The 13,416-nt window shown below is 31.8% G+C and overlaps 1 protein-coding gene across 1 annotated transcript in view; it reads left to right on the forward strand.

Moving 5' to 3' along the window:
* FAM227B (family with sequence similarity 227 member B) overlaps positions 1-13,416 on the forward strand; it is a 141,607-nt gene that overhangs the window by 9,280 nt on the left and 118,911 nt on the right. Inside the window, exons 4-7 of the mRNA XM_015595950.2 lie at positions 1,953-1,988; positions 2,450-2,554; positions 6,107-6,205; positions 10,391-10,492. Of these exons, the coding sequence (XP_015451436.1) occupies positions 1,953-1,988; positions 2,450-2,554; positions 6,107-6,205; positions 10,391-10,492 (342 nt within the window). The remainder of the gene's footprint in view (positions 1-1,952; positions 1,989-2,449; positions 2,555-6,106; positions 6,206-10,390; positions 10,493-13,416) is intronic.

Genomic DNA, 13,416 nt, shown 5'->3' on the forward strand with positions numbered 1-13,416 from the left:
TTTTCTGCTTTCTTTAGTCTGGTTGGCTTTTGTGGGTCCTGCCTCTGGTTCTTCTTGTTTTACGTTATATACTTCAGTTCTGAATCTTCTGTGTGCGGTTACCCTTGTGAGTATGTAAAGGATAGTTATATATATATATATTCGTCCATTTTATTCTGTGCGTACCTTATCTCCATTCCCCTCTGTGAATCTGGATCTTTGAATCCTCCCCTTTTCAGTCATTGTTATGTCAATTTGTCTCTATGGATGCTGAAAGTTCATTACTATCTTTCTATAGCAATTCTCTTCTTATTGTTTAAGCTTATAATGCCCTGTTCGTATAATGCACTTCTCTGCTTCTATTTGCCTGATAGTCACCTTACTCTTAAGTATAATTTTTGTTGTTGTTATTTTGTTTGAGGTGAGCTGACCCCTTTCCATATTTCCTGTAGTGCAGGCCTCATAGTGGAGAATTCCTTCAATTTTTGTATGTCTGGAAATGTCTTAATTTCTCCTTCATGTCTAAAGTAGAGCTTAGCTGGATACATTATTCTAGGCTATACGTTCCTTTCACTTAATATTTTGAATATGTGATTCCACTCTTTTCTGGCTTAAAAGATGTGTGCTGAGAAGTCTGACGATAATCTAATGAGTTTTCCTTTATAAGATACTGTTTTCTTCTCCCTTGCTGCCCTGAGAATTCTGTCTTTGTTGTTGATTTTTGATAATTTTAATACAATGTGTCTTGGTGAAGGCCTTTTTGGGTTGAGATAATTGGGTGTTCTGTTGACTTCTTGAATTCCAAGCTCCAGCTCATTCCTGTGGTAGCTCTATGTACACATCCTATGCTCAAATGTACTGGTGTGAAGTTTGAGTGTTTTTTGTTGAATTTTAGATGTTCAGCTTATTGTTGTTTCTAGGGGAGAGATCTAAGGATGTCTCTTAATCCGCCATGTTTCTCCATACTCTATCTCTGGGTTTTTAAAAAAGCTGGACTCATATTCTTCTTCACACACAATATTAGAGTGTTGGCATTTTCACATCACAGAGGTTATTTGAAGACAATGTATACATTTCATCTTCTTGTTATTTAATAATTTATATCTTATATGTAGTAGTGCTTGTCCCATATCATAATTGATCTCACTTTCCCTAAATGATCTTTCTTTTTTATTCCTTTGCATACTTTTTCAAATGCCAGTAATGTGATTCTCTTTCTGTTAGCCATCTGTTATTATCCTTTCAAATTTGTTTTCTATGTCATCTTCTCTATAATATATGTATTGTGTAATGTGTGTATAAAATTTGCCTGTAAGATTAGTTATTCCTGGAGGAAGTGAGGATATGGAAATTAGTAAACATGTCTAGATGATCAAAAATTAATGTATTCAGAGGGCTACTTATTCTCTGTGTAAAGTAGTATGGTAAACACGGAGATGTGCCACTTAGATTCCCCTTCAAGGAATGACCTGTTACCCTAGCTGTTAAGAGGGCTATTAGGGAACACTTTTTAGCTGTCAGCCCCTTTATGTGTTGCCTCATCTACAGAGAACTTCTCTTCCTGAGGACATGCCCTTATAGGAACCATCAATATCCAATGATTCATCAAGTTGGAGGCAGAAAGGCCTGGCTATTTCAATTCAATACAGGACAACTATAATGGACTCCTTCAGTTTTAGAACTCTTCTTAGGGTCAGTTGAGGCTGTTATACTTGCATCATAGCTGACTTCAGCATCTTCCTATACATTGTATATGTATCTTATTCCCTTCTTGAATTATGACTAACTTGAGGGAAGGACTGTCTTTGTATTTCTAGCATCTAACACAGAAACAGCGTTCTAGGCCTCAATAGGACACACACACACACACACACACACACACACACACACACACACATTAACTGAACAAATTTACCAACTATAAAAATTCTTTAATTTAGAGTTTTAATGATTTTATTTAAAATGTTTTTCAGCTTTCAGATGAGATGGAGACAAAGAAGAATGTAGAGGTATTTAAATTTTCTGTTTTATGAAATCATATATCAAAGTATTATATGGAGGTAAAAGAATGTTTTTAATAATGTAGATGCAACTATAAATAGAAATAGGGGCCCTAGGAGAAAGTTAAGAACAGGTATAGAAGTTTTCTGTTTCTGCCTCGTCCATTTCTTTATGTATAGTCTTGCTAAAATTCTTGATCATTTGAGTTATATCAAATTAGTTCTGAAATATAATTTTGTTTTGCTTTTGGACTCGGTGTATATGCCAGGGCTCTGAATTTCAGAGAAGCAGAAAATCTGAAGATTTTTCTTAGGTAGAGTGAATATTTTTCATTTATTTTCATAAAAAGAAGTAAAATAATTAATTAATTAATAATAGTTAAGCATTTATCTGTCTTTTGTAGTCATATGAGACTACTGAACTGAAAAAAGTGAAGTAATTATTATTATGTGATATTTCCTCTTTCTAGGGTTGCAACTTCTCAGGATTCAAAACAAATGAGCTCACTCAATTACCCAGACATTTGGATGCTGAACGAATTTATCTTTTTATTTTAAAAGCCCATAACTTTGATGTATGTAAATATTATATCATTTTTATTGTATTATAAATTTTGAGTATGATTTAATAAATCAGACCGTTTTTTTAAAAAATCTGACAAATTAGGTGTTTAAGCAAGATTTAGTTCTTTGAGCATTAAGTCTGGCAGGAAAGACCAGTGATGTACACCCTGATCACCAGAGAGAATGTATTAGACTCTGTGTTCCTGCCTCAGGTGTCTGAGGATGCTAGTGTGCATTGGCTTGGCATGTGACTATAGCAGCTATTTTCTGCCTCCCTCTTCCTGCTCTATCAGCTCGGGACATTTTAGCCTGCTCATTTTGACCCCAAAATAACTTATGAGAGCTTTTCTCCACAACCCCACCTATTCAGCCTCCAAGTATATGGACAGTTTTTGAGTAGTATATCTATAGGGTAGCCAACTGATAAAAAAAACCCTGCAGGTATAGGAAGGTAACTAGATCATTGGTCTTTGAATGCCAGAGGTAGGCTGAGGGTTGAGTGGTTACTAGTATTGATTTCCCACCCATATGTATGTTAGGTAGTTAACTAATAAAGTTTCTATTTTCTAGGGACTTAAACAATGCTCCTTGTAATCCCAGGCAGATTCCTTTCAGACAGTTCTCTGAGATGTACTTGGCCCCTAGTAGGCCCTCTTTTCTTTCTCTCACCCCCAGCCTTCCTGTGGCTCTTTATTTCTCAACACGAAATCCATGTTGCATTTCCTCCTACTGTCGTCCTCTGTGGTTCATCAGAAGTAACATAATCAACCATTAAACCTGGATGAATCCGTCCCAGCCATTATTTTTTGCCCTTTTTTCACTCTCTTTAAGATGAAAGAGAGTGTATCTCTTTAGTACTGTATATTGAAAATGCAGTGTTTCAAGAAGAAAAGTGTGATGGACCTATTTGGATCTCCTGTTTGCCCCTCAGGTAGGAAACCACGGGGCACCTCAATTGACATTTTCACCTAAAATGATTCAGTAATGACACTCTCTTTTATTTTCCATGCTAATACAAATGTTTTTCAATTCTCTTTCATATTTTATAGGATTTTTGTGAGAGGGAAGGTTTAGTCTGCCTGCTGAATACAATCACTTGGTTCCATTTTTATAGAGAAAAACTACAGATGCAGATTGTTGTTAGGCCTGAGTCATGAGCATATTTATTCCTTTCTCTAACTGTATTTTCCAAAGTTGCCTCAGGGAAAAGATTTTATTGTTATAAAAATTAATACAAATTATTTCAAAAACAATTTCATGAATGATATTCTAGCTCATCTATAATATTTTTTATAATTCTAACATTTGAGTTCTAAGATGGGACTACATTTTAACGATCAATGCATATACGCCTAACACATATCACAAGGCAATCATATAAACAAAGCATAGAAGTACAGCTATGAGAAATTTTTAGTATGGTTAACTTGGAGGATGCTGGCATTACTGAAAGAAATAGGAAAATGAGGACTGGAAGTAGATATGGATGGTTAGGAGTGTATACAACCAGCAACTGGGTTAAGATATTATGAGTTTGTGTATCAAATGCATATCTGATATAGATACCCAGTATTTTGTTTGTTAATACCCCTACCCGATTTCAAAAAAGAATTTAAATTGGCTTACTAGAGCATGTATAATGCAATGGCATTAAAATAAATACATGATGAAATTAGAGTGAAAGTGTAGAAAAATAAAAATAATGGAGGGAAGGTTATTTTATAGAAATTCTTACAATAATTTACCAGGAGGCTGAACTTACACATCCAAAACTTGGAAAGAGAGGTTAAAGGGCTTCTGTTACATGCTCGAAGGTATGAAATTCACTGAGTTGATTGAATTCTCCTAATCCTATCCAAACACATTCCTGCACACATAATCAGAGATCAAGTTTTTTAATGAAAGAAAGTATGTATTATTCCCTGTACCACCCAGAACAAAGCCTTGGCTACAGATGATGCTCAGTAAAAATTTTGTTGAATTAAATCAAGTGAAAAGGGCCTATATTATGGATATGGAAGAAAACTCAACCACAAGCATACTTATATACCCAAATAGAAATTCAAAACAACATCAGAAATAATTTTGTCCAAACTAGAGTCAATATTAGTTCCAAGTCAGACAATCTATAAGTTTTAAGGTATGTTTACATTTACTTGAATCAAAAAAGTATCACAAAAGTGGACAGGGGAGTAGAGGGTGGGAAGGGGAGAACCATTTAACTTTTTAAGCTAGTTTTGGGTTTTCTTTTGCTAATTTCAACTTTTTAGTTGTTTTCACTAAGTATTAATATATTTTAAAGAATTTGGAATTGTTTTGAAAAAGCAGCGTTAGTGATACTAAACATAACCAAAACTTAAAATAGAAGCAATCACGCAATTAATTTATACTAAAAAGCATATTTGCAAATCATTTAAACAACAGTATTCGACTTTCTCCTCTGTATTTCAGTTTTCGACTTTTTTCTTTTTTTTTTTATGTACTTTACATATGTTCTCTGTAATTAAGAAGTACTAAATCTAAGTTGATGCTGTTACCTATGTACTTCATACTAAGTGGCCTGTGAAAGAGAAGTGGTCCCTCAAAATATGTGATAAATGACCTTGGTATAAAAGTTTGCACCATGTCTTTTTATGTAGACTTGCACTTGAGAAAAAGGAATTTATACTTATGTATTTCATTAAAAGAATTCTTGAGCTCTACTGAATCTGGAATTTAAAAACTCTTAATTGAATAAGATAAAAAGATTTATTTAAACCACAATTTATAGTCTGTAGTAGTCATAGTAAATAGTTTTAACCTTATATGTCAATTTTGTTCAATTGCTTAAAGAAAACACTATGGCTCGATATGTCTAGAGTTATAATGGGTTTCATTAGGATAGAATTCCATGATTATTGATATATCTTCAGTATAAAGGAAATTGTAGCATGTATCTTGGACTTTTGCTATCTTTGGTCTAGCCTACACTATCATCTCTACTACTATCCAAATGTAGTTATTGAGCATATGTATGTGGCTAGTGCGACCTAGTTGAATTTTTAAATTTTATTTATTTTAATTAATTTATATATAAATTCAAAAACTAATATTTGATTTAGTTATTGAAAAATTTTGATTATGGTTGAAATAAAATTACAACCATGTATTTTATGAAGTCTAAATACTTACATAGTATTTATGATGAAAATTTACTGTTCAAATTGAGATGTTCTATTAATTATACACTATATTTCAAAGACCTAGTACCAAAAAAGAATGTAAAATATTTTATTAATAATTTTTACAACAATTATATGTAGAAATGATAATCTTTTAAATATATTTGGCTAAGTGTCATTAAAATTAATTTCACCTTTTATCTTTTACTTTTTAACGTGGCTACTAGAAAATTTAATATTATGTATATTGGCTCCATATTAAATTTCTGTTGAATAGTGCTAATCTATAACTATTGAACATATACTCTTTATAAAGCCTATTTACATTAATTACATGCACATGAATTATGTATTTTATAATGTAATTTTTTTATCTCTATTTGTTTGTTTTTTTTTCCATAGGAAAAAATTTTCAAAATCTGGAAGACGCATTTTCTCTCAGAAGCCTCTATTGCTCTTTTGCATGATGCCTTTTGGTGGTGGTTTCTCTATAAATTTAAGGTATAATGATATGTTTCAAACTTTTTTTAGGTTGATTTGCAGCGTAATTTATTCTTTGCTAGACGTAGCACTGGTGCAAAAAATATTATTCTGGATCCTTTCACGGAGCTTGGTTTTTTAGTATTCCCCACGTTAGAAATCCTATTCGAAATCTAGAGTTCTTTCAGAAGAGTTGACTTTAATATGATTTTGAAGAACCCCGGTCTTCATTAATCAGAAAAAGAATAGTGAAATCAAACATTGTAGTGAATAATAAAGTTGTAGCTTCACTCGATACTATAATGTGCTGATGATAAACAGAAAACTTACTGCAAATTAGTGACATTGAAGGTTTTCATTTAGAAAACAGTCTACAGATCAGATGGAAAGAGGGTCCTCACTTGATTCAAAAAGGTAAAGACTGATTAGGACTTAAAAGAGAAAGATGTGGTTATCTTGGAAACAGTAAGAGAAAGGAAATAAGCAGCACATGAATCTTATGTTAGAGAATATGTAAGCCTGGAAAAAGTGATGAATACCAATGACTGCTGTGTAGCCTCTGGAGCTGAAAGAATGGAAAATAGAGCAACCTAGGAGATCACAGTCTAAGCATTAAGGTGTGCCACCCCATCAAGAAAGCCTGAAAATGACTCAACTCTACACCTCTACAGCCTGAAAATGACTCAACTCTACACCTTTCCCCAGCTCAAATTACCCACAGAAAACTGCTTATGAATCCTCATAGAAATTTCATACCATGAAGGAATGGGTGTTATGAATTTTACATACAAACCATTCAGATAGTGCTTTGTGTTAGGATAATTAATGTAATTCTAGGTAAAAGTATCTTTCCTATATTTCTGATATTGTTAGGAGTGAGGCATAGAAAGTGGTATATCAATTCTGCAAAGGTACCTAGGGAAATTTATGAAATCAGGGGAGTTTTATTACCTTATATATTTTTCTAGATCTGGATCTTAAATTTATGTTTTTCCAGGATAACAGAGAGAAACCTTGCTTTCCCACTTAAATTTGTTACGTTTATATATAACAAGTTTTTGAAGGAAATAACTTAGTAAAATTTCTAGTGACTATATCAAGCTATAATAGTATTTTATTATTCTGAATAAACATAGACTTGACACAAAAATATTAATGCCCCCTACATTTTTAGGATTTATAAGATTATTCTTGGAATAACAAGGAAATAGAATTTTTTTATCTTTAAACTATTCTCTTGACACTACTGGCTTTCTGAAATTAAAATGTAATCATTTAAAAATATCATAATGTAATAGAATTTCCAGTTTAATTTACTCTTTTTGATGTCTTTTGAAGAGCGATATGTGATTCAGCTGAATCAGTGTCCTGCTAGTATTCTAAGGGACAATTAGGGGATCCAGATCAAATTGAAGCAACCTTTCCTTGAATTAAACAGAATAGTTCCTCTTTCATCGGTCTTGTTCATTGCATTTCATCTATGAATTTATTTCTAAGAGGGTTCATTGTTTGATATATGTATATATTATATATACATATATAGAAGCCAGTGAACTATATAAATAACATGACCTCTTAGATCCCTAAATCCATCAAATAATGTGGTGGGACACCCACACATTTTTACCAGCATTGTGTGGAAATAGAGCCACTCCTTGAACATTTTAGTTTAGTTAGGTATGCTCCTATTTCAAGGTGTGCTACATTTTCAGATGAATACAAAACACATGAATTCTATGTACTTTGTAGCCCACTTAATGAAAAATAAATAATAATGATTTTACAACTGGAATATAATAAAACCATAAGCCACTTATACAATTTAATTACCAATAGTATAATATGAAAAATATATAATCATACTCTAGAATACTAGAGCATGTTTCAGCATGCTAACTCTAAAACTTATTTCAATAATTGTTATATGATTAATATAAAAGCAAATTTTCTTTCTTTATTGTCTATGATTTACTGATAGCTTGATCTAGTAGAAAAAACTGATGTACTTGAACCCAGAATACTAAAATTTAGATCTTGTTTTCCCAGTATTTAGTGTGAAACTTTGGACTAATCAAAACAAACAAACAAATAAAAAAAAAATCTCTCTTATCTTCTCTTACCTCATCTCTAAAAAATAAAACAAAGATAGAAAATAACATATACTCTGCTTGTTTCTAAGTGTTGTTTTCCAAGGGTTATTGTGTGTATTAAAAATGACATGAATAAGAAGACACCTAGTAAAATGCTATATAAATGTAATATGGGATTGAGATTCAGTATAATAGAGTTAAAACAAGTTTTTCCAGTTAGTAATTGATGTGACCTTGAATAGTTATTTACTTCTCTAAGTCACTGATAACATTTTTAAAATTGCTTACCTTAGAAATTTAATGGGGGTGTTAAATGAGAAAATGCATGTAAAGTTGCTTGTTTGCATGGAACTGGGAATGCAGTAAGTGTTCAATGAATACATCTATTTTATTATTATTGTTATTATTGTAATAGAACACGATGTTCTTTTCAAACTCTTCCAAAACCTGAAGAGGAGTGAACATTTTCTAGCTCATTTAATGAGGCAAGCATTACCCAGACACCAAAGCATACTACAGGAAACAAAAAATCTATAGACAAATATCCTCTATGATTAATATTGATGCAAAAATCCTCAACAAAATACTAGCAAACCAAATTTAGCAGCGTGTTGAAAAGATTATACTCTCTGACCAGTGAGATTTATTCCTGGAATGCGAGTATGATTTAACATATGTTAAATAGGTTGATCTAATGAATATGTCAGTAACCCGAATACCCAACAGCTGCAGGATACATTTTCTTTTCAAGCATACCAAAACATTTACAAAAATGACCATACCATTTTGCTACTGCGTCTCCTATGGAGATATATATGATGTGGACACTAGGTTGTTTTGTATTACTCAAAGACATATTCTGGAACTTTCTGTTTGGGTAAATTTTTTTTCTTCAGACCTGTTAAGTATAGATTGTGCAATTGAAGCATTCTAACTTTTTGACAAGTAAAAAAAAAAAGAAAAAAAATATAAATTCTCATTTAATTCACACACAACCTTATATCTTAGAACCACTGCCTATTAAACAAGTGATCAAGAACTGCTAACTATTAACATTATCATTATTATTTTTTGCTATTATTTCCTCCCATAAACCTTTTACACAAGTGTAAGAGCTGTATTGGGAGTGAGAAGACCTAGTCTGGCTCTCATTTACTTAACTATATAACCTTGAATAATCCTCTTAATCTTTCTGAGTACCAGTGCGATCACTAGAATAGAGGGACTGAATGTAGGTAATATCTAACTTCCATTTTAGGTCTAAGATCCTATGCATTTATAAATCTCAGCTCATTTGGCTTGATAATTTCATAGAAGACTACCACTAAATTTGGTAATTTTTGGTGTTTCTTATCAAAATTTATTAATGCCAATGTGCTTCTACAATTGACATTATACATGAATTTGGCTCTTTAATTCATCTTTATTGCTTAATTCATGATTTTGACTAATTCATCTCTCTTTTGCTTAATAGAGCAATAATTCAGGGTGCTACATTAGGACTTTACTGTAATATTGTCATTATTATCTATAGATTTCTTCTCGCAACGTACATTGCTTTCAGTTTAGCTATCATGTCACAATTTTATTAGTTCTGTCTATGGCTGTTTCATCCCAGTAATTCCTTTAATTTCGTACTGAGTTACTGATAATGAAAGAATTAGAATGGTTATAGAACAACAGAAGGTAACTAAGTCATTGACTGACTTCTGCATGCCAAATACTATGCAAGAACCTTCATTAATTCATCAAACATTTTTGTGTTTTCTATGTGCCAGGCACTGCACTGAGAGCTTGAATTACAGTCAGACAAAACATGATCCTTGTTCTTATTTAATTTAATTATATCCCTGTTCTATCTTAAGATATGTATATATTATCAACATTTAGCATATGAGGAAACTAGGACTTAATTAACTTGTACAGGGTAATGCAGCTAATGAAATAACAGAGCCAACATTCAAATTCAGGTCTGCCTGATGCCAAAACCCATACTCATTTCACTGTAACGACTGATCTGCTCGTAAGAATAGACAAAATTACTGACATTATGGAAACAAATTTTAATTTTAAATTGTAATATTAATGATAATTCCATACGTTTTTTATTTTTAAGCCTGACAAACAAAATCAAGATTCCTTGTTTGATAGAATTTCAGAAAGTTATGTGACACTTTTCATGAGCATACCTCTAAGTCGAAAAGATGCATTCTTTCAGGTAAAGATAGAAATTAACTGGTTATGCTAATTATTTTTAGAGCTGTTGAAATAGAAAAATATTTATTTTATTTAAACACAGATGAGAACATATTTTGTTACTTCGAAAGCAAAATGTCCTGAAATAAAGCAAGTATTGATAATATTTTCAAAGTTATGCCCCCCATTCTAGACTACTATATTCCTTCACTAAAAATCTTACAGAATATCCTTAGTGTGCTATAGGTATTTGTTTGCATATTAATAATTTGAAAAATATTGACTCATTCTCTGTATATCTTTTTTTATATTTATCTCAAAAATTATTTATAAATTTTCTTTATACTGTATCTTTTGATATAAGAAGACTTGAAAAGTTTATGTTATGCCTAAGGCCTATCTAAGTGCCTATTATAGTAAAGAATAATGGACAAATTTGTGAATCAAATATTTGTTTTACTTTTGTGTTGTTATATTAACTAATGAATAAGGCTGACTAAAATAATTTATGTTCTTAAATAATATGAAATGAAGATGTGTAGAAATGTCATTGGACATTTTTCAATTTAAACATCTAGTATTTCAAAGCAGAATCCACATTCAAATACTTTATTATGTTGCATCTTTAAATCAGAAATATGTAAGTATTTTGGAGTCAGTAGAGGTTTCCATGGATAAAACAAACCTAAAATAAAAATAAACATCCTTCACAACAAAAACATAAGCAAACCTAAATTGCCAAATATTTATGTTCCACCTTGAACTATCTTACTTACAAACATATACATACCAGTTGTAGAAGGAAGTCAGTAGTGAATTGGAAATGAGATTTGGCTTTGTGTCTGGAATCTGCTAATTACCTGGGGGATCATGTCAAGACATTCAGTCTCTCAGTTCCACAGCTGATTGTATATCAGATGAAGAGTTTGATCAGATTTATCATTCATAAATTGTTTTGTAGAACAATAATATTTTCAAAGATAGACTAGAGTTTTCTCAGCTAATATTAATTTTTTTTCTTATTTACAGAAAAAAAAATTAGTTAATGGTTAGGATTTTTGGTAATTAAATTGCCCAGAGATGAAAAAAACATCTGTTTCTCCTATCTATAATCTTTTACTCAGTCTATCTTTTGTGGTAAGTGTGTCTGGCCTACCTGCATGGTTTAAGGAAATGAAGCATGCTTTCACTTTAACATGGGGCTCTTAACGATAAGTATCCCATTTCATGTGGAATACTGGCACCATTACATTTCCCCCATTCCCCAATTTCTAGTCCTACATTTATGTTCTTTCCTGGAATGGATGTGCCTTTTGATAGATGTTGTATTTATGACTTTTCTCAAATCATGACTCGATTTGAGAAAAATCATAATATTTTCTGTGTCCCTATTTTCAGTGGCTTTTTCTAAAAAGAAATTACAAGTTGTTTAATCAAAATTCAATCTTCTTTTGAGAACAAACAAGTTATACACCTTAGTGATTTGACCCTTTGACCTGTGTTCAGTCTTCTTTTAATGTTCCCTCTCCTAGTTTATATGTTTGAGAACCAGGCAACCTCCCTACAGGTCTATCCTCTACAGAGCTATTTAAGTGGAAGTGAAGCCTCATCACTCATTGACCAATTTTCATTATTTTTAATTCATTCAAATAGGTGAGGGTTTTGTTACTATTGGCACATCGGATTTATCTCACTTAAATATTTAGTATGGCTTTTACTTCCCTCTCTTCCAATATCATACAACAATATTCCTTTAAAATTTTCCCAACGCAGTTTGACACTTGATCTCTTTTTCTCCTATCATCTCCTGAAGGTGAGGTATTCAGAGAAAATTTTTAGAAGTTCCCCTCATTCATCTTTTTTCAATATTTTACTTTTAATCATTAGTATGATTTTATGTACCACAAATAAAATGTGTGATTGTTTCTGGTCATCAAATAATCATGGTTCATTCAATAAAATTAAATACATCAATATATTAGAGCAGTCTCTCACTCTTCCCTTGCCCCAAAAGAAAGAAAATCATAGAGCTCTTCTAAGAATACTATCAATAACCAGCAAATTTGAGCACCACTGGACGAGGTGACTGTGTTACTTTCCTATTGCTGCTATTACAAATTATCACAAATTTAGCAGCTTAAAACAACAGAAATCAATCGTCTTACAGTTAGATTGGCCAGAAAGTCCAAAATGAGTCTTATGGGGCTAAAATCAAGGTATCAACAAAGCTAGTTCCTTTAGGAGCTCCCAGGGGAGAATCCATTCCTTGCCTCTTCTAGCTTCTGATGGCTGCCAACATTCCTTGGCTTCTAGTCACATCACTCCAATCTCTGCTTCTGCCATCGCATTTCCTTCTCCTCTTCTATAATAAAATTTTCTTCAGCACTCCTCTTATAAGAACACTTTCTATTACATTTAAGGCCCACTGGATAATTCGAGATAGTCTCCCCATTTCAAGATCCTTAACTTAGTGATATCTGCAAATCTCTTGTGCTAAGTTTACAGGTTCCAGGAATTAGGACAATAACCATTAAAGGGCCTTTTTGATCCTAAAATTTACATTATTAAGGGTAAATGTGTGATTGTAAATACTTATCTGAATGCAAAGTACCAAAATAGTTAATAAATATTTTTAATCTTTAATATAAAAATATGGTATCATTCTATGTTTAGTCACTCCCTGAGAGGAATTTAGTAGTCTAGGGATTTTACTAATAGAATACTGGTAGAACAATATACTTGTTGATACATTATCATGATTTTAATATGTAAATAATACAATAGTTATTACAATATATTAACTCACATAAACAGGCTTCAATTATTTAAAAATATGCTTTATATTCTCACCATGAAAAAAATGATAATTATGTGACATAATAGAAGTGTTAACTAAGGCTACAATGGTAACCACATTGCAGTATATAAATGTATCAAATCAACTCA

Source organism: Pteropus alecto, unplaced genomic scaffold (genome assembly GCF_000325575.1).
Source record: "Pteropus alecto unplaced genomic scaffold, ASM32557v1 scaffold86, whole genome shotgun sequence".
Lineage (NCBI taxonomy): Eukaryota > Metazoa > Chordata > Mammalia > Chiroptera > Pteropodidae > Pteropus > Pteropus alecto.